A 20,932-nucleotide genomic window follows, 5' to 3' on the forward strand; every position below is an offset into this window, starting at 1 on the left:
GAATAGTATCATACAGCTGGGCGTTGACTTGTGCATGTTATATCTGTACTTAACATATTGATAGTGTAAATTAAGATTTCTAAAGAACATACTGTGTGGGAAAAAGCAAAAAAAATGAAAATTTATTAAATTATATTCACATTAGTTTGAATGGACAGGTCAATCTTCATGATTTGTGTTTCTCTGAAACTTTAAAATGAAATGATAAACCAAACTATATGTCACAAACTACAGATTTGGGAAAAAAACAAAGAAAATAAGGAATAAAGTGACTTCATTCATGACAGGAAACCTCTACATCTTTGTTTTAAGCAAATGATGAACTTTTTTCCCCTGTTCATCTTGCAGTTCAAGTAAGGCACTCAATGTGCAGTTTATGCTTCACTTGAAATTCAAGATAGCTGATATCACAGTTTTGATTAAATTCTTAACCCGAATAGATTGGAATAGACTACAGCTGTGCATTAAGGCACATATATTCAGGGTAAAGCATCTAAGATATTAAGCTATTTTTTGCCTTGACCAATTAAGAAACAATAGTAAAGTTTTAGACAAGATAACTTGGCAAAATATAACATGAGATGTTCACATTTTTGCCATTTATTCTTGTTGTGTAGTTGTTTTATAGGCTATGACATTGTATCATTATAAAGGATGCTTTATGATGAAAATGCATTAAATTGTACATCCTGGTAATTTTTTCCCCTCTAAAATACATTCTCTTCCAAGAATTCAGATGAATCAGCATTTTTCATCTGTAATTATAAATACATTGTACTTTTCTTAGGAATAAAAATCACTGATTGATGGTTGCAAATGTTTTCATCATTATATACAATGAAACTGTAAAAATATAAATTTAGAAGCAGACGTGTTTTCAATGCTATAAATTGTTTCTGTAACAGAAGCTACCACCATTTCATCACATAGTTAGCATACTTCCCTGGCATCATTTGAGATGTACGAAATCTTCAAGTCTCCACAATTCAGCGATCTACAGGTGTTTTTATAAAGCTGATCAATTAGATGGAATAATCAACTACATAGATGTACTTAACGGTTATGATATTAACAGATAAATATGTTAATAAGATGACTAATACGAGGATGTCTTAATTGTTCTTTAAAGATGTTGTTCTTCATTTATAAATATGCTCTACAAGTGTGTGGGGAGGAAATACTTGGCAAGGCTGTTGTAAAAGATTGGAGGAAGGCCAAGCCTCTACTTCAGCCTCGTAACATCCGCTCACAAGTTACGTTCTGGAACTTATCGTACCCTCATCTCTGGTTGTTTACGCTATAAATCAGACAATGTATATTTACTACCTAGGTAAAAACAAATACACAATTTATCATCAATTAACGAAGGAAGAAAAACAGGTGTCTCATGACCTAAACATTTAAAACAAAATATCTTTTCATACCTTTGCCTTAAGCTTAAAGAATAATAGCTACCTTATATATCCCAGTAAAAGCTCTGTATATTAAAGTCACCTTCACTTAGTGCAGCAAAATAAAAGTTTATGATAAATGTTATTATTTGGCCACAAACAAATGCTTTTATAAAAAAAATAATTGTGAACTGAACATTCCATACTGTAGCAAGCATTCCTTGTGATTTTCTTGTTATTTTTGGTTTTAAATTATATACCAGATCTCACATATCAGGTTTCATACATAATAGTTTGAAAATCTTTCACAAATATATATTATATATACAATTAGTAGGAGATAATAGTAGTTTCAAGTTTGGCGAAGTTTTATACTCGTCAATTTATTTGATTTTAATGAGGGGGGATAAGAGGGGTCCTGATCCCGAAATCCCTGACTTAAAAACACGAAATCACAAAATCTCAGACTGAAAAACACGAAATCCTGAAATCCCAGACTTAAAAACACAAAATCCAGAGGTCCCGAAATCCGAATAAAGAATTCCCTGCTCCAGAAAGGGTCAATCCCAATCCCAAAATCCCAAGCTTAAAAACACCCGATCCTGACCAGGAGTCCAGATAAAGGTACTTTCACCCCTCTTTAATGTATTCAATAATTAGAAAAATCTTGGTAACTCGTATAAAAAAAATCAAAATGTCTATAGAAGTCGAGAATAACAAAAAAAAATCAAAAATCTACTTTAATATTGAAATGTATCATTTACATTAGGACAAATGCGGTAACTATGAAGAATTTCATCACCAAAGATGAGAATATGATAACATATATAATTAATAATCATTGTCACTCATAATTGTGTATTCTGTATGTTTTAAATGGTTTAAAGGTATTTACCTTTCTCTTACAATAAAGATCATTGACAAGTAAATGTTTGTAGAATGTTACATATAAACTTACAGGGAATGTATTCAGGTCAATTGATATACAAACAATGTACTTCTGAAATGAATAAATGTCAATAGATGTCATCTGATCAGACAATTAAAATCCCTCTTAATGAAAATAAAATTAGAAAGTCTTTAAACTAGACAATTAAAATCCCTCTTAATGAAAATAAAATTAGAAAGTCTCTAAACTAGACAATTGAATTCCCTCTTAATGAAAATATAATTAGAAAGTCTTTAAATTGTTGAGTACAAGTTTCCTGCGTTATAGTTCTAGAGTTCAGAAATTAGTATAAAAGTTGTCAATAGATGGCCTTTGAATAAGACAATTGAAATCCCTCTTAATGAAAATAAAATTAGAATGTCTTTAAATTGTTATGAGTACAGGTTTCCTGCGCTATAGTCCTGGAGTTAAGAAATTAGTATAAAAGTTGTAAATAGATGTCGTCTGATCAGACAATTAAAATCCCTCTTAATGAAAATAAATTTAGAAAGTCTTTAAACTAGACAATTAAAATCCCTCTTAATGAAAATAAATTTAGAAAGTCTTTAAACTAAACAATTAAAATCCCTCTTAATGAAAATAAAATTGGAATGTCTTTAATTTGTTATGAGTACAGGTTTCCTGTGCTATAGTCCTGGAGTTCAGAAATTAGTATAAAAGTTATTAATAGATGGCCTTTGAATTAGACAATTGAAATCCCTCTTAATGAAAATAAAATTAGAAAGTTTTTAAATTGTTATGAGTACAGGTTTCCTGTGCTATAGTCCTGGAGTTAAGAAATTAGTATAAAAGTTGTAAATAGATGTCGTCTGATCAGACAATTAAAATCCCTCTTAATGAAAATAAATTTAGAAAGTCTTTAAACTAGACAATTAAAATCCCTCTTAATGAAAATAAATTTAGAAAGTCTTTAAACTAGACAATTAAAATCCCTCTTAATGAAAAAAAATTTAGAAAGTCTTTAAACTAAACAATTAAAATCCCTCTTAATGAAAATAAAATTGGAATGTCTTTAAATTGTTATGAGTACAGGTTTCCTGCGTTATAGTTCTAGAGTTCGTAAATTAGTATAAAAGTTGTCAATAGATGGCCTTTGAATAAGACAATTGAAATCCCTCTTAATGAAAATAAAATTAGAATGTCTTTAAATTGTTATGAGTACAGGTTTCCTGCGCTATAGTCCTGGAGTTAAGAAATTAGTATAAAAGTTGTAAATAGATGTCGTCTGATCAGACAATTAAAATCCCTCTTAATGAAAATAAATTTAGAAAGTCTTTAAACTAGACTATTAAAATCCCTCTTAATGAAAATAAATTTAGAAAGTCTTTAAACTAGACAATTAAATCCCTCTTAATGAAAATAAAATTGGAATGTCTTTAAATTGTTATGAGTACAGGTTTCCTGCGCTATAGTTCTAGAGTTCAGAAATTAGTATAAAAGTTATCAATAGATGTCCTTTGAAAAAGACAATTGAAATCCCTCTTAATGAAATTGAAATTAGAAAGTCTTTAAAACCTTTTGAGTACAGGTTTCCTGCGCTATAGTCCTGGAGTTCAAAAATTAGTATATAAGTTGTAAATGGATGTCGTCTGATAAGACAATTGAAATTCCTCTTGATGAAATTTAAAATTAAAATCTATATATTCTTATAATAAATGTGGTCTGATCGAGGCAATTGAAATGAAAATAAATTTGGAAAATCTGAAATAGTATAATTCCTGTGGTATAGTCTTTGAGTTCAGATTTGAGTATAAAGTTGTATAGAGACACAGATAATAGACATAAGAGAAGTCAGCGTCAGGTCAGGGGATTAAGCCTCTTCAGGTCTTTCTATAGTTCAATCCGATCAATGAATTAATTACTTTTATAGGAATATAATCCCCTATATTTGACTTCATACCTCTTAGTTAATTAGTTTTTCATCAGGAGCGATACCAGTAGGCGATAACTTGTATCTAAATTTTAACCAAAAAAAAAAATCTAACATGCTTCTGCCAATTTGCTAACAACAGTGCTAGGAGGTAGGAAAAAATGTGTAAATGTATTTCTGTATCAATAAACTGAATGAAGTTACCCAGTATTAAATTTTTTATCATGTTTTTTTAATATGTCTACAAAAATTAGGTCCTTAGCAAAGAATATAATATTTCACACTTAAATTTCTCTCATCAAAGGCATATTGATATAGACTTTTTGATATACAAGACTATCTTCCATTTACTTAAGCTTTTAGTGATCACCATTTCATTGAACCAAGTATAATAAGATTATATGGTAGTTACTTATTTGGTCTTGAATATGTAATGTACTCTTGTAAAACATATTGTTGTTCTTTTACAATCAAGATAGATACTTATTTGGTCATGAAAATTACGTTCCTATAATATTCTCGGAAAGTATATTGTTATTCTAAAACAATCAATAAAAGTAAGGAATTTGAGAATAATAGCTATAGCCTAATCTTATCTGTTTAATTACATCACCCTTCCTCACTATTGGGAGTCTGGTATACACTAAATATTGATTACCAAAAATTGCTATGTCAGCTAAAAAATTTACATTTTTTCATGCAACACTTATTTACTAAATTACATATTCATGCGAAAGCTTAGGAATTTTACAACTTCTCCAGGTATATTAAATACAACTTGTAATTAATGTGTTTTACAGATTTTTTTCACTACAGAACAATTTTTAAATTCCTAGCCTTGTGTATCTATAAACACATTATTAAAATGAAAAAAAGCAGCAGTCGGTCAAAGGACAGCCACAGGATGTGAAATTTTTTTACTTAATTTAATTGGTTAATTATGTAAAGATGGAATTTATTTAAAGAATGCAGAGATGCTTTTTGTCTATAGTTTGATAAAATTTCTTTTGAAGCTTATGATAACCCCGCAGGATCTTAACTGTTCTAAAAATAGAACCAAATATCTGGCAAATGTTGTGAAGAGCGTGATTTGTATATAACTGGTTATCTATAAATTATCCCTATCTTAATTACCAAATTGCCTAGAAACCACTCTATCATAATTTACAAATTAATAGCTATATTTTGTAAATCTCTGTCTTATCTGTAACCCTGTATACATAATTTAGGTGAGATAAGAAGGGGAGATGATTAAGGGATTATCCTCATGGTAACAAAATACTGAGGATTTAATGAAATTGGTAGGGCACTAATTTTTGTGGATTTAGTGGGTTGAACCACAACTTTTAAGATTTGAATAAACTGTGAATTTCCTATAGGCTTGTATGATCTTGTATGAATAATTATCCAACTCATGAAATCCAAGCATATCAATGAATATTTTTTTCCCTCAATCCTCAATTCTCAATGAATTTATCTCTGTGACATACTTTTGAAATCCTCCCTCCTGGCGTTTCCCCTGTCAAACAATATTTGTGTCCGTCAAGTTATTTATTTTGAAGAAAATATCCCCTTTCTACAAATCTACATTCTCCATTTTTCCTAACTTTCAGATTGCAGAAGTTCAGGATTTAACATATCAAAATTTTAATTGCTTAGAATTTATGACAGGTGCCCCATTAAGCACATATTAAAAAGATATTTTTGTGATATTTTATGATGTAAATTAAAAAAGTGTTTCAGTGAATTCTAGTGCAACTATGTTATTAACGAACATCTGCATTGTAATGTTCAGTCAGCAGTCTTTGGATAACTTATCCTTTTCATAACATTAAACATGTACTATATACGGAAATAAAGTAGTCAAGGGAATTTAATTTATTAGATTTATAACACCTAAAAATAAACTTTATTTTACAGGGAAATCACAATATTTTATTGCAACCATTAACATTTTATTTTTCAGTATGATGGTGTCAGAATTAACCAGATATATGAACAAGCCAAGTGGTCACTGCTGTCAGAAGATGTAGATTGTACAGATGAAGAAATGATGATGTTTGCAGCTTTTCAGGTATGTCAGTACCGTTGTTATATGATGATTTAAGGAATTGATATACATGATATATAGCTAACGCAAACTTGTTGCTTTTCTGAGTACTTTTTACTTGAATGCTCTAGAGGGAATCACATGTAATGCTATGGCAGTTTCAGAGTTTGCTTTTGATTTTGTCTGGAATAGTTGTACTTAAAACCAAAATTTCCAAAACTTTGGAAAGCCATTGTGTTAAGATATGGAGTGAAACGAATACAAAAAAAAATGATGTGGTATGATAGCCAATGATACAACTTTCCACTAGAGACCAAATAGAGTTAATTTCTAAAATTTGAAAATAGGCATTAAACTGTATGAAGGTCCTAGACCACAATTATTACTTAGTGCATTTCTTTTAGAACATAAATCAAAAATCAAAAAAAAATCCCACCTGCGCTTTCTCAATGAAAATTTTACAGTGTGTTGTAATACTTTTGGGACTAATTATATCAAAATTATAGAAAACTTCATTGGTTCTAACTCAAAATATGGTCAATTTTATGTTTAGGGCGTCTTGAAATCTTTTGACAGCTTTTGAAGTGCTAATTTTTAACCTTTTCAGCTGGACCAAATCACTACTTTCCTTTAAAATTCTGGATCCAATTTTTTTAACAGTGTAATGTACAATGTAGAGTGCAATAGTACTTATAAACTGGTATAGAAAAATTTGTCACCATGTTGTATTTGAATTATGCTGTACCATATTTGATTCACTATTTATAAATTTACATAAATTCAAAATAATAAAAGAATTGTTGTTCTTTTACAGCTACAGGTCCAGATGCAGGCAGGACAGCCACAGCCTAGTGAATCCATGATGGATTCATCTACGATGTCCAATCATCTACCAAATGATGACATTGATGCTGATTTAACAAATTTAGAGGAATCATTAGACAGTACAGTGTTATCATCAGCGGGAGATATTACCTCCATTCCCGAACTCAGTGGAAATGTCAGATATTTTAAGTAAGCTTGAGAAATTTGTTCAAAAACTGTAATGTTGGAAATTTCCAAAACAGAAAGTCATGCAAGAAAAAAGTTGGCACATTTATAGTCACAAAAGAAATTTGCATAGATATACACGTACTTAAATAGATATGCATCATTGTAAATTCACAACAGCAGCAAAAATACTACTAAATTCAGAAATAGGTATGAGGCTTTAAAAAATATGAAAAGTATGACTATGTAAAATTTTCAGTGATTTTCATTCCTAGAATTTGTGAAATCCCATTAATTAGATCTCATCATTTTCAATAGTAATCAGTGATTAGCTATTATAAATGCATGCATGCATGACTTTCTGAATTTAGTAAAAAAAAAAAAAAAAAGTGACAAATCCACCCTGATAAACAAAGTTTATAATGGAAAGAAATAGAAGTAACGATTATAGAACACAAAAAAAAAAACAGATTTAAAATTGCAATAAAAGAAAAGATGTGGGTATCAATCAATTACACAAGATTAGTACATGCACTACAAAAAACACAAAATGCAAAGAAACAGTGCTTTCCTTGCTGTTCTTCATATTAAAGTCACAGTGATAGCAAGGCCCACAATGCAACAAAAAAAACTTATCTGAGGGTACCTAGCACCTGTTTCAGCTGGATTCTTTGCAAACCGAAGATCGCAACGTTATGGTGAATTGAATCAATATCACAAAAAACAAATCTGGCAAAGAAATCAAACATGTTCTGTTATGAATTCGGCTAATAATCACTTTGAAGTATGCAATCAATCCAGTTTTGCTTTATTATTGATAATAAAACTTTTGTTTCATTTCAGACCAAAGAAATTAACATTGAAGAGTTATAAAAAAGCATTTTGTAGATGTAAGGATACTCACATAGCCTTCTATAAAACAGAGGAAGATTCTAACGGCACACCTGCCATGAAAGTCAATATAAAAGGTAGGATACAGTTATAGATATCAACCGACTGTGCAAGGGCTGTATAGCCAGTCGAGGTCGTCAAAAACTTCCATTTGTATAGATACCAGCTGCAACATAGTCAAATTCCACCAAGTGACCTGGTGACCTGAGGATATTTTTAATGTAGTCGTAATGACCTAAAGGGGGAGGGTACCCAACTGGAGTCCCCCAGTTAGTATATAAAATAACTAATTGTGTTTCTGTTTGTTAAATTGACAAAATATCAAAAAAGAACTTGTCCTGTTTAAAAGTTGTGAATAAATTGAACTGAGAATTCTCCAAATTATATTCTGATATTCATATATAAAATAAAAACATAAGGATATGATAAAAAAAAAGACATGATAAGAAAAACCATAAGGATAAGTAAAAAAAAAGACAGAGGGATATGATAAAAATTCATTTAAGGAATTGATACAAAAAATACTTATTTAAAATATCTTGTGTTTCTCTCCATTATATTGGCAAAATATCAAAAAAGTAGTTGTCCTCAGTATAGTTGTGAATCAATTGAACTGTGTATTCTCCTGGCCCAAATGACATTTAAGGATATGAAAAAAAGACATAAAAAAAAGACAAAAGGAAATGATAAATAAAGGCATAAGGATACTTTAAAAAATATATTAGGATATGATAAAAAGACATGCATGTAGAAAAAATACATAAGGATATGATAAAATACATTTAAGGAAATGATACCAAAAACAATCAAATACGAATATTTTTGTTAAAATAGCAGACATCAAACTTTTGTCATACAAGTAGGAAGTTTAACTAGCTATAAAATCAGGTTTAACCCACTATTTTTGAAAAATGCCAGCACAAAGTCAGGAATAAGACATTTATTTTTCTTTCTATCTGTTTGTTGGTAGAGTTGAGGTTTTTATTCATCAGGTTTTATGGACTTTTCCATATATTAATTTACCTTTGAGTTCAGGATTTTTGTAACACACTATTTTACAACTAATGATCTTTGACCCTGTAACAATTACAAACTTACATACCTGTTTTATCAGTTCATTTATATGTGAAACATTTAAAACATCTATAAAAAGGACATAAAATTAATTTCTGCAATAAAAAGAAGTCTGTTATTAAAATACAGGTCATATTTACGAGCGGATATAAAAAGGTCACTCTAAGTGCACCATTGATACATGTCAGATATAAACAGGAAAAGATTCAGTTCAGCATTGTTGTATACCTACGTTCAACGTTTAATTATGATATCAAATTACGGTTGATCCTGTTAAAATAACAATAATGTGACACATGATGGTTTCAATTGCCTCTTATTTGTCATACCTCACATAACGCTCCTTGTCAAGGGTTAAATTACATGTACTTATCCTTAAATACCAAATACCAACAGAAGGTAAATATGTCTTTCTGGTACACTTTGTAAAATGATTAAATAAAGATACAAAAAATATATTTCCTCAAATTCCCCCCAAAAAAAATAGAAAATAATTATATCTTTCCCATGATCTTTGAAATACATTCTATTTTACGTAATGATTTGTAAAAAATACTAAATAACATGTACTTTCCTCAAATACCAAAAAAAACAATAGAAGGTAAATATGTCTTTCTTATACCATTCTCTAATATAAGTAAAGATAGATAAAAAATGTACTTGATTACATACATGTACTTTCCTCAAATAACAATAGAATGTTAATATGTTTTCTACTTGCACTTAGTGATATTATAAATCCGTACTAAATGGCATGTACTTACCTCACTATCAATAACAATTAAAATGTTTCTCTCCTACGCTTTACAATATTTTTAAATACATTACTGTAAAATTACTTTAAAATTACACATACTTTTCTCAAATGCCAATAAAAATAGAAAGTGAATATGCCTTTCTCCTACACTAAGGTAAAAATAACCTTGTTTCATATACTTTTCTCAAATACAATAACCAAAAGAGATAATAAAATTTGTGAATGGAAATGGGGAATATGCTTCTCTCCTGTATTTTATGATGATATTTAAAATTACTTAATTACACAAACTTTCCTCACATTTCAATAACAATAGAAAGTAAATATGTCTTTCTAGTACTCTCGTAATGTTATAAATACTGAAAGTTAAAAATTACTTAATTACACATACTTTCCTCAGTTACCAAGAGTAATAGAAGGTAGATATGTTTTTCTGGTGCACTTTGTAATGTAATTACTTAATAACATGTACTTTTCTGTAATACCCGCATATAAGTACATTCCTTTGATGTACTTTGTGATTATATAATAACAGATAAATACCATATTAGTTTCATGCGTTTGGATACAAAATAGCAGAAAGTACTTTTAATCCATTTGAAGAATTGTAGCTAGAAAAAAACAATAATTGTTATAATTTGCTTTGATAAATGACTGTGACGCCTACTTGTATTTTATGTTTGTTTGTAAAGTATGAAATTACACTCATAAAACAGACTCAATATGAGTTCAGACGTCTTTTATTCTCATAAAAGTAGAAATAAGTACTTAATGCCATATTTAAACCTTGAGAAAGGTACACAGTATATATTTTAAGTTTTCTTGATTAAAAACTGTTTAGTAATATGAAATCTTGTTATAGGAACAATTGAACGGAATTGTTTCTCATACCCAAAAATCGTGCAAATTAATAAAAAGGATATGAGAAAGATGGTATGAAAAACATTAATTGCAAACAAACCCATACTACTTAAATACAAACAAATCCATACTACTTGAATATAAATCTCAGGCATTTTTTCAGATAATTTGAATAAAAAACTTGATTTTATTTTACCATTTTTTTTTGTAGGATGTGAAGCCCATCCAGATCTTAACCTGGCATCTCAGAAATATGGAATTAAATTATTTGTTCCTGGTTCAGACGGCATGTCAGAAATATGGCTGAGGTTCGACAGTGTAAGTACTATAAATTATGTCCCAAACATTAATAGTGTAAAGAAGAAAATGGACTTTTTCTTAGTAAAGATTTTTTGATTAGTTATTAGTGATAACATACACAATAGAAAGTGCTTCTATTAAAAACATACTAATAACACATATCTGCCAACTTTTCAAACTGCCCATGGGGGAAAAAAACCTTCAAGGGGGCCTGCAAATACTTTTTAATGTTGTTTATTTGCTTCTTCATACTATTACAAGCCTGAAGTCATTGTAAAATTAATTGTTTTGTTTAAATTGTGGACAAAAATGCTCTTTCAAAATTTCAATTTTGAAGCCTTTATCAGGGAAATCCCCTGCAAATAGTGACATTTGGCAGGTATGATAACACACAAAAAAAATAACAAGAGAATTAAATCCAAAACTTGTTGTCTTCAGAAACACCAGGCTGTTTGCTTCGAAATGTAAGAAAACAATCATTTATAAAACTGATCGCCTCTGATTGGAATTGGATTTTTAAAACATTTGTTTAGTGTGTTAAACTCTATGCCAACCAAAGAAACCTTGAAGCAATCTTTTCAGGGTTATTTCAGTGACTTGATGAAAAGCTGAATTAAACAGGATTTATCTCAATATCGCAAAAATAAAAATTGAATTTTACTCTAAAAAAATAACGAAATCACAATAATTTTCAAATTTAAAGTAAATAGACACACAGTTTATATAGCCTGGGCAATTAAGAGCTTGAAATATTAGGTAGACACCTCCCTCTATCCACAAGTTGCTGTCTATTGGGCTATACCCCACATTTCTTCCCATCAACAATGTTCATTTATTTTTCACAGGAGGAACAATACTGCAAGTGGATGGCAGCTTGTAAACTAGCATCTCAGGGGAAGACGATGGCTGACAGTTCGTATGTTACAGAAGTAGAATCTATAAAGACGTTACTAAGTCGACAACAGCCGTCACAGTCGCCAGCTCCAGTACAATTACAGTTTGATGTCAACGTCAATGCTGAAGACTTTGTCGCACCTCGATACCATAAAAGGATAAAAAATAAAACTGTAAGAAATATATATATTTTTTCAGATTTGTTTAATTTAAAATTTGATTCAATATTGATAATTTGATGCAACTTTTTTGGGGGGAGTTTTTGTATGAAGGTTTCACAGGTCATATCAAAGTTTTATTTTATTCAATAGTTGGTGTTTGTTTAACCCTTATAAAGAATTCAAAAGTTTAATAAAAAAAATCTTTTCATGATTACATACAATATAGGTCACTATACGTCATTCAACCATGAGTAAAAATCATCTTTGTTAAAAAAAATATACAGGTTTTCCAAATACTTTTAACAATGTAAGAGATGTTTGCTTGAAAATCATTCTGTCAATAATTTAAAAAGCCAGCTAATTTATTCAAAGCACAGTATAAATGTAGAATTTCTATAATCTTTTTTTTTGTCTGATTTTGAACTGATATCTGAACTGAAACTTAAATATCAATTTCATTTGTTCCAAATTCTTTTATTTGATATTATCACATTTGAACAAGAGGATAACCATATTATTGACAAAGAAGATTGAAAAAGCTAAAATAATGTCATGTTATATAATACTATCAGATTACCTTTCAATTGCATATAGGGAAATTAAATATTTTTTAAACCTCATTCAGTTTAGAAAGCTTGACTTGATCAAGATACTGTCTATTGTTAAGGATGTACTGAGATCAGGTTTAGGAAACTGTGTCAAATGTTCTGACTTTTGATGGTGTTCTTTTTAGGATACAGACTAAAATATTTAAAAAATCAAAAATATCTAGAAAACAAGCTCCCTAACCTATCTATGTATTTAGCTTATTTTGTTCTGTTTCCGTATAATTTAAACAGAAAAGATCTTTTTTCATGGATCATGATTAATGAAGATAGCAGGTTTTTTTTATCTATTTTATGTGCATACCTCGATAAAGGCCTGCAACTTGGAAAATAAAAAAAATAGTTAACTTAAATACTTTAATAGATATCAAAATGATCTCCCCTTGACCACTGATTCTTTCCTCGTGCATTTAAATTATTATTTTATGTTTCTTTTATCACTCTAGAATGTTTATGGCATGTTGTAATTAATGTTATTCTCATAATGGGCCCTTTAATTTAGAAACTAAAAATATTGTATTGTATCGCTTTTCAGACTTGTTGTATCAATTTTAAATTCAAGATTTTTTATATAATATTTATATTTTCAGTTAGTACAAAGAATAATGGAAGCTCATTCAAATGTACAGAATTTAAATTTAATTGAGTCCAAGATGGCGTACATAAAAGCATGGCAAGCTTTACCAGACTTTGGTATTACTTATTTTGTTATTAAACAAAAGAACAGTAAAAAAGAAGTAAGTATGATTTACATGAATTATTTTCTGATTCATAAAAATAAGCATGTACAGTTATAAACAAGATATAGATTTTTTTAAAAAAAAACATGGATAAAGCATATACAATGGGTTGAAGGACTTCAGGATGAGGTGTTAATTTTCTTGTGGGAATTCCATATTGGGTCTTTATTTTCACAGGATAATCAGATTTAACCCTTATCAGAACTCATGAATTAAAGATGAATTTCTCTGGATCTTGGAAAGAATGGTTTATTTCTTTTCATGAATTCGAGATGGGAGTCCCTATTACCACCTCTCATGTATAAATTTATCACTAAAGATTTGATCGTAAAAATCAAAATCTTGAAAACAGAAGTTAAAATTTCAGTCTGGTTTAAGGTGGTACCCAACACATTCACTAAAATTAATTTGTCTCGTTTAATTTTCATAAAATTTTGACAAAAGTATTTATGTTGACCCTTTGACAAAAATACAAAAATTTCAAAAAAATAGAACCAAGCATTTTATCAGAAATATTACACTGGTTATATAACAGTTTGAAAAACACTAATTTTGATCATTGAAAAGTTTAATATTTCCTAAACAACACAACGTGATTAAAACATTTACCTGATTTTATAGAGTTATCTCCCTGTAGTGTTAGGTACAACCTTAAAGACCATTCTTTGAGAAATTGAATGTAAAGGAACACCCTTGTGATAAATGAGGAGAAAATTCCACACAAACTCTTCATACTTTTACAATACCCCTGCTATCTGAGATTGATCATTGTCAAAAGGTTTGCTCTCCTTCTGCAATTTGCATCTGCAACTCTGCCTTAAAAAGTGACTAGTTTTCAGTGAAAATTGGAGAAAATTGATAAATGATTTACAAGTGAGCAAGATATATACTGGATTTTATTTAAAACTTTAAGATACATAAGTATATTGATATACATAAGGCCAAATATTCAACTTTTTCTGAACCATTGACTAGATTTAAATGAATTTTATAAGAACATGGATACATATAAACAATGGAGAATGTATCTTGAATGCACAACTTTTCTCAAAAGAAAATTACAAAAAAAAAAAAAATCAGAGGAAAATTCTTAACAGTAATTAGGTAATCAAATTGCAAAATCAAAAGCTCAAGAAAACACATCGAAAGAATGGATAGCAACTGTCATATTTCTGACTTGGTACAAGCATTTTCTGATGTCTAAACCATTGACTGGATTTTAATGAAACTTTTATACTTTATGTTGTTTCAGTATAGAAGATATATCATTCACACTTAGTAATTTAATTTTTAATTTTTCAGGAAATACTTGGTGTAGCATACAACCGTATTATGAGAGTAGACATGAATTCTGGTGATGTAGTAAAAACGTGGAGATACAATACTTTAAAATCATGGCGGGTTAACTGGGAAATACGACACGTAGTTCTTGAGTTTGAGGAAGAAACATTAAACTTTTCAACACAAAGTGCTAGCTGTAAGACAGTTCATGAATTTATTGGTGGTTATATATTCCTTTCTATGAGATCCTCAGACAAAAATCAGACATTAAACGAAGAATTATTCTTAAAATTAACAGGAGGATGGAACTGAAAGTAAAAATTTTAAATGTTTGACCTTAGTGCCTCAGTTGAAGGTCGTTCAGCCATATTGGAAAAATGCAGGGCATTCAGGAAAAGGAAAGGACTTGCTAAGTTAGGTCTGGAAGTTTTAAATTTTGACAATAAAATTATTAAAATGACTATATAAGATATAAATCATTATTCACTATTTATCATACAAACAATCACATCAAATGTGTAAAAGATTTTTGATATTGCATGCAGCTGTAGAGAGGAGTTTATAGACGGTACCGTTGTGATGTTTGTTAGCTGAATTTGGAATGAAAATATTTTACAGATTGTCAGGAAATTATTAATTTGTGTATCATTGTTCTAATTATACATCCTGTGTTGTGGTCTGATATTGACAGATAGGATCAGCTATTTGAATTTTATGTCAAGGTCAAGGATGGATTTTTGTTAAAACCAGGCATTGCAATTGCCAAAAAATGTCATAAAAACTACCATATATAAATTAATAAAAATTATTGACGAAAAAAAAAAATCAGAATTGTTCTCCAAACAAATTGTTTTATTAACTTTTTTTTGTGAAAATGTTTTAATTTATTAATCTTGTTTCTTTAACGATTAATGTTTTTGGTAGTCAAAACTTTGCAGTATATTCTCTTGTAAAAAAAGACAACTGAGCCAAATATTTTTCTGCAGTGTCTGTACATTCATTCTTGAAGATATTCATTAAAGAGTAAAAATATTTTTGTTTTTATTTATCTGCTGCTGGTCCATTGCTGGAGCCTTTACCCAACCAGGAAGTAATAATTTGAACATTGATACACAACCTACAGATGTCCTTGATGACTACAGATTTAAATGTTGTACTGTGATAGAAGTTAAATTGTAAAACATGTTCCTTATACTATACCATAGATAAATACCATAAATATTTTATATAATTTTGTTCTTATGTTTGACTTGTGTTTGGCCTTTTTTCTCTAAGTTTTGGTTTCTAAATTTCAATGTTTAGCAACAATAGTTTTTCAAATTTTATCCAGAAAAACAACATATTCACACTATAAACAACTTCACAAATTGTTCTGTGAAATCGTTTACAGTATGAATAAAATAATATCTACAATAATATTACAAATTATCTCCCTTTTTAAAATATTATGGGAAAACAACTTTCATACTATTTTAATAAAATTGGTTCTACACAGGTCTGTTTTTATCAATATATTATACACTTATCAACAATGAATTAATTTTTAAGTGCAAAATGATGTACACATCAACACTGCATTTTTTCGTCAATTTAAAATAAATATGAATTTCACATAACTATCTCTGAAAATTCTATAACTAAACATCTGCAGGGTTAATGTGTTTATTGGGTATGAGGAATTTAGTAAATGTTTGGCAGAAAATAATAAATTCTGGAAATGCCTCTCTTTCAACTCAAAAATGACATTTCTCATTCTATTTACAAGCTAGCGCTGTTATCTCAAGCACAAGATAGTGTAGCTTTTTTTTAAAGCTAATTCTAAGATGTTAGTTGACTATACAAATAACATGTACTCTTTGAGAGATGCTGTCCTACTGACATTTTATCATGGTATAAACATTAAATGTTTGTTATTGTTGAATATTTATTTATTTTTGTTTAATGTATTCATTTGACAAATTTGCGGTTGCAAATATCATACATGTTATTTCTTTTATAAGTTACCATAGTAACCATAGTTGCATAACTTAGAAATAATTGAAATTTTAAGGGAGAGTTATTGAAAGGTCTAAGGTCTACTCAAAGGGGTTGGTAACTGTAATAAAACATGAACCAAATAACCTATAAAAACTTTTCAAAATTAAAACCACTGTTTTCTTTATCATCAGATTTTGTTTTATTTAAATATACATTTCAAAAATACCAAATGGTGATTACATAAAATGAAACCAAACGTATATGGATGTATATTGTTATTTGGTGTTTCAACCAAGGATTTAGTGTTAGCTCAAACGCATTGCCCTTCCTCAATTTGTGGCCATAAAAGTAATACAAATTAAAGCTGATTCAAAAAAATTAGAAAGGATTCTTGGAAAGTAAATAATTAATTTTGACTTAAAGCATCAGTGGATTTTGTGACACCATTGGTGAAATCATTAGTTTATCTAGCTTAATTTACTAAACATTTCTAGTTTTTGATAATCAGGAATCAGTCATACCTTTAATGGTGTTCAAGTTTTTAACATATCTATCAATAAAAGTACCATTTTTCACCCAAATTAATTGCAAAATTTGTACAGAGTACTACAATAAGAAATAAACTGAAAACTTGCATCCGAAACATATAATCAGAGTTCATGATAAGTTGTGTTGAAAGTAGACACCTATCAACATTTTATCACATGTAATGGAAATGGGTTTAGTATTAAATATTTTACTATATGTTTGGTTCAATGATCAGCGGAAACAAGCTATCTAAGGACCAAGTTATTTCAGTAAATAGAGTTGAGTATTTAACAGATGAATTTGAACTCTTCTGTAGTTTCAGAACATTTGTAATAAAAGGTCAGGGTCAACATGTTTGGCTTTCTTAGTTACTTAACAAATAGTTGAAAGAAATAATCCAGTAGACGTTAAACCAGATATCTTCAGGAATGGACCACAAAACATTAAATATAATATCTCGATATTTTCAGGAATGGGCTAGAAATGTTGATGGGTGTATTTTATGGGGGGTTATTTTGTATATATCAGCATTATATATAAAGTATACAGACCTGTATGTTCATTATCATATAAAACTTTTATACATTTTATGTTCAGATCTCATTATAGCTTTTTTACTTCTGATCAATTATTGTTCATGCACTGTATGTAGCAGAACTTCCTAATGGCTTAATTTGTCTACCTTCATTATGCATTTACATTCAGTTGATTGAATACAAATAAAATATTATGACATTGAAGATATTTTGTCTACCGGAATATGAAAATGATGGAAAGCAAGACTTGGGGATTGCTTTCCTGGTTGTGGTGATGGCCACATGAATTATGTGTCTTGTTCTGCTGAAACTGGCTTGATAGGAACTACTTGTGATAGATCATTGATATTTAATATAAAGTTGCATTACTATCAGTTTATACCAGGTTGACAACTATTTTGAAGCCCTACCCCCTAAGACAAGGTTCAATGACTTTAAATAAAAAAGCAATTTTCAATGTTAAGTTTTCTGCTTAAAATAGTTTGATAGGATCTATTTGTGATATATCAATGATAATTTGTATGAATATTTCTATTAGTTCACATCAGTTTGACAACTATAATATTTGTAATGCAGTTGTTATAGCATTTTCACATCTCATTTTAGTATAAGGTGTAGGTTCCCTGAAAAAAAGTCTATTGGCATTAAAACTTCTGCATAATCTAATCTAATTTAAAAAAAGTTCTATCAAAATAATGTCGCTATGGCAACAGTATCATGCATTTGGTTTAAAAGGTTATAACTTCAAAATGTCATAAAACTTCTTGAATGCCAATCATACGTTGTTTACCCGACTGCACCCTCATTTCATGGATCAGTTATCAAAGTAAAAATATCGTGATTAGGTCCTTTTCTTGGATACTTGAAGCAGATGGTTTGATGTAAATAATCATTGTAGAGTGTTGCATTTTTCACCTGACCTTGACCTTATCATGGTGGTTCAACTTTTAAGTGTTTGAGGTGAAGTTTGTCTATCAGTTACTAGTAAGCAATATATCAACTGTATTTAGTGCATGGAATGATTGCAAGTTGTACATATCTGCATTGATGGGATAAAGTGACAATGAAATCAATTGCATGGATTATTGACTATTAAGTTTATTGTTGTATCAACTGATACATTCAATCACAAACCATGAGGAGCAATGTTCAAAGTGGGTGATTTTAAAGGATCTACACCATGAGAATATAAACCAGAACCAATATTAGGGTCAAATACCAGTTGGAAGACATTTTAAAATTTGGAGGGATTGCATTTCTGGTATATTTTCAGAATATAATGAGAAGAAAAACCAAATTAATCTATCAACGAGCTTGGATGAGAAGATGAGACGGTTAACATCGCTCAATCTTCATTTACAGTTTTAAAGTGAACGCATTAGTGCAAGACAGAAACTTTTAGATAATGTCACAGCCTGTGTGTTTCTAAACATACAGAAAGTTATAAAATTTAACCAAGATTTATTTCAACTTGCTTTTTATTTTCGAAAGAGAAGAATACAAAAGACCTACAATATTGTTGGAACTGCTGTAGAATACTGTAAACTTGAAATCGGTGTTTGATTATCTTACTTAGGAAAAGAGTGAAGTAGTATCCTTGGTTTTCGAATGATTAATGATTTGTTAAGAATATTTATCACACAACAGATTCCATGAGAGTAAAAGATTACATAGTAGTTAAGGATGTTTGCTGCTCAGTTTCAAAATAAATATCTTTTCATAAAACTAGTATGTATTGATAGGGAATAAATTGAGGAATCAAAAAGCCAAAAAATTAGGGGTCAATGTGCTTGTTTTCGAGATAATAGCCATTGGAATTTTGGCGGGAAAATGTTCTCTCTTGAATTTTCATAGCTTTATCATTGACCAGTTAAAGTTCTCAAATACTATAAAAAAAAATTATAGGACTTTTACAAATGACTTATAATTATACATGTAAAAGATTAATAAAAAGAAAAATGGGGGTACATGGGGATTTTTTTTTAAAGGCATTTAAAAGGATAAAACCAGAGAATTCCGAAAATCTGACAAAAACTCTAAACATGACAAGCAGACATCCTTAATGGTCACATTCAGTATTGAACACATATCACATGTTTTGGCATACCAACCTGTTCCAAGTAAACAAAGAAAATACTTATTGAGCTATCTTCTGTGAACAGCAGTGTACCCTTATCATTACATAAACAGTTTTGACAAGTGAAAAGAGATCAAACTCCCACAGAAGGAGGAGTTCTACAACAAGCTCACTAATAAAAACACCAGTGCAGAGTACCAAAGATACGTCAAGTATGGAAAGAAAAAAGACAACCACCATGTGGGATTACCATGAGTGTGATTGAAAATTGATATGTATGGAACATATTTCTAGAGAATCATAAAACCGACTTCGCCTGGTACTTAAGGGTTTAGCCCAACGATGCAGCACTGAAAGTAAATTACCTGACAGACATGCTGATAATAATTGATAATGGAATTAGCGGTGGGTTTACCGTGTTTCACGTAGACATGCAATAGCTAAAAACCTGTATTTGAAAGGATATATCTCATATATGGGGCTCTACTACTAAAATTACGAACAAAGTTAAAATGCATCAAACCAAAATTTTCGAGAAGTTTCACCATATATACCTTAGTCTATCTAGGGTGTAGAAAAAGTCATTTTTTCGAATTATTAAACAACATTTTCAGTTAATTTATATAAAGTATCAATACATATTTATTTCCATACAGCATTTCCACTGCTGGTGAAATCCTTTAGACAGTATCAATGCATACTAACTTCTAAATAGAAGTTCTACAGCTGGTAAAATTCGTTGGATAGTATTAATACATACTTACTTCTAAACAGAAGTTTTACTGCTGGTAAAATCCTTTGGGCAGTAATATCACAAACTTATTTATAAATAAAAGTTTTAATGCTAGTGAAATCCTCTGGATAGTATAAACACAAACTTATATCCAAACAGATGTTCCACAGCTATTGAAATCCTCTGGATATTACCAATTCATACTTATTTCTAAATGAATCTTCCATAAGCCAAAAACTACGAATATAATGTGTTTATCAAAAAGTA

The 20,932-nt window shown here is 29.5% G+C and overlaps 1 protein-coding gene across 2 annotated transcripts in view; it reads left to right on the top strand.

Moving 5' to 3' along the window:
* The window catches only part of LOC134710107 (fermitin family homolog 2-like), a 35,645-nt gene extending 17,586 nt beyond the window's left edge, over positions 1–18,059 (top strand). For both annotated transcript variants that reach the window (XM_063570305.1, XM_063570304.1), the window contains exons 7-13: positions 6,177–6,284; positions 7,075–7,274; positions 8,094–8,218; positions 11,045–11,151; positions 11,979–12,200; positions 13,384–13,530; positions 14,836–18,059. In XM_063570305.1, coding sequence (XP_063426375.1) covers positions 6,177–6,284; positions 7,075–7,274; positions 8,094–8,218; positions 11,045–11,151; positions 11,979–12,200; positions 13,384–13,530; positions 14,836–15,126 — 1,200 coding nt within the window. In that variant the 3' untranslated portion in view covers positions 15,127–18,059. The remainder of the gene's footprint in view (positions 1–6,176; positions 6,285–7,074; positions 7,275–8,093; positions 8,219–11,044; positions 11,152–11,978; positions 12,201–13,383; positions 13,531–14,835) is intronic.
* Positions 18,060–20,932: the final 2,873 nt, after the last annotated feature.

The sequence above is a fragment of the Mytilus trossulus genome, chromosome 3 (assembly GCF_036588685.1).
Source record: "Mytilus trossulus isolate FHL-02 chromosome 3, PNRI_Mtr1.1.1.hap1, whole genome shotgun sequence".
Classification (NCBI taxonomy): domain Eukaryota; kingdom Metazoa; phylum Mollusca; class Bivalvia; order Mytilida; family Mytilidae; genus Mytilus; species Mytilus trossulus.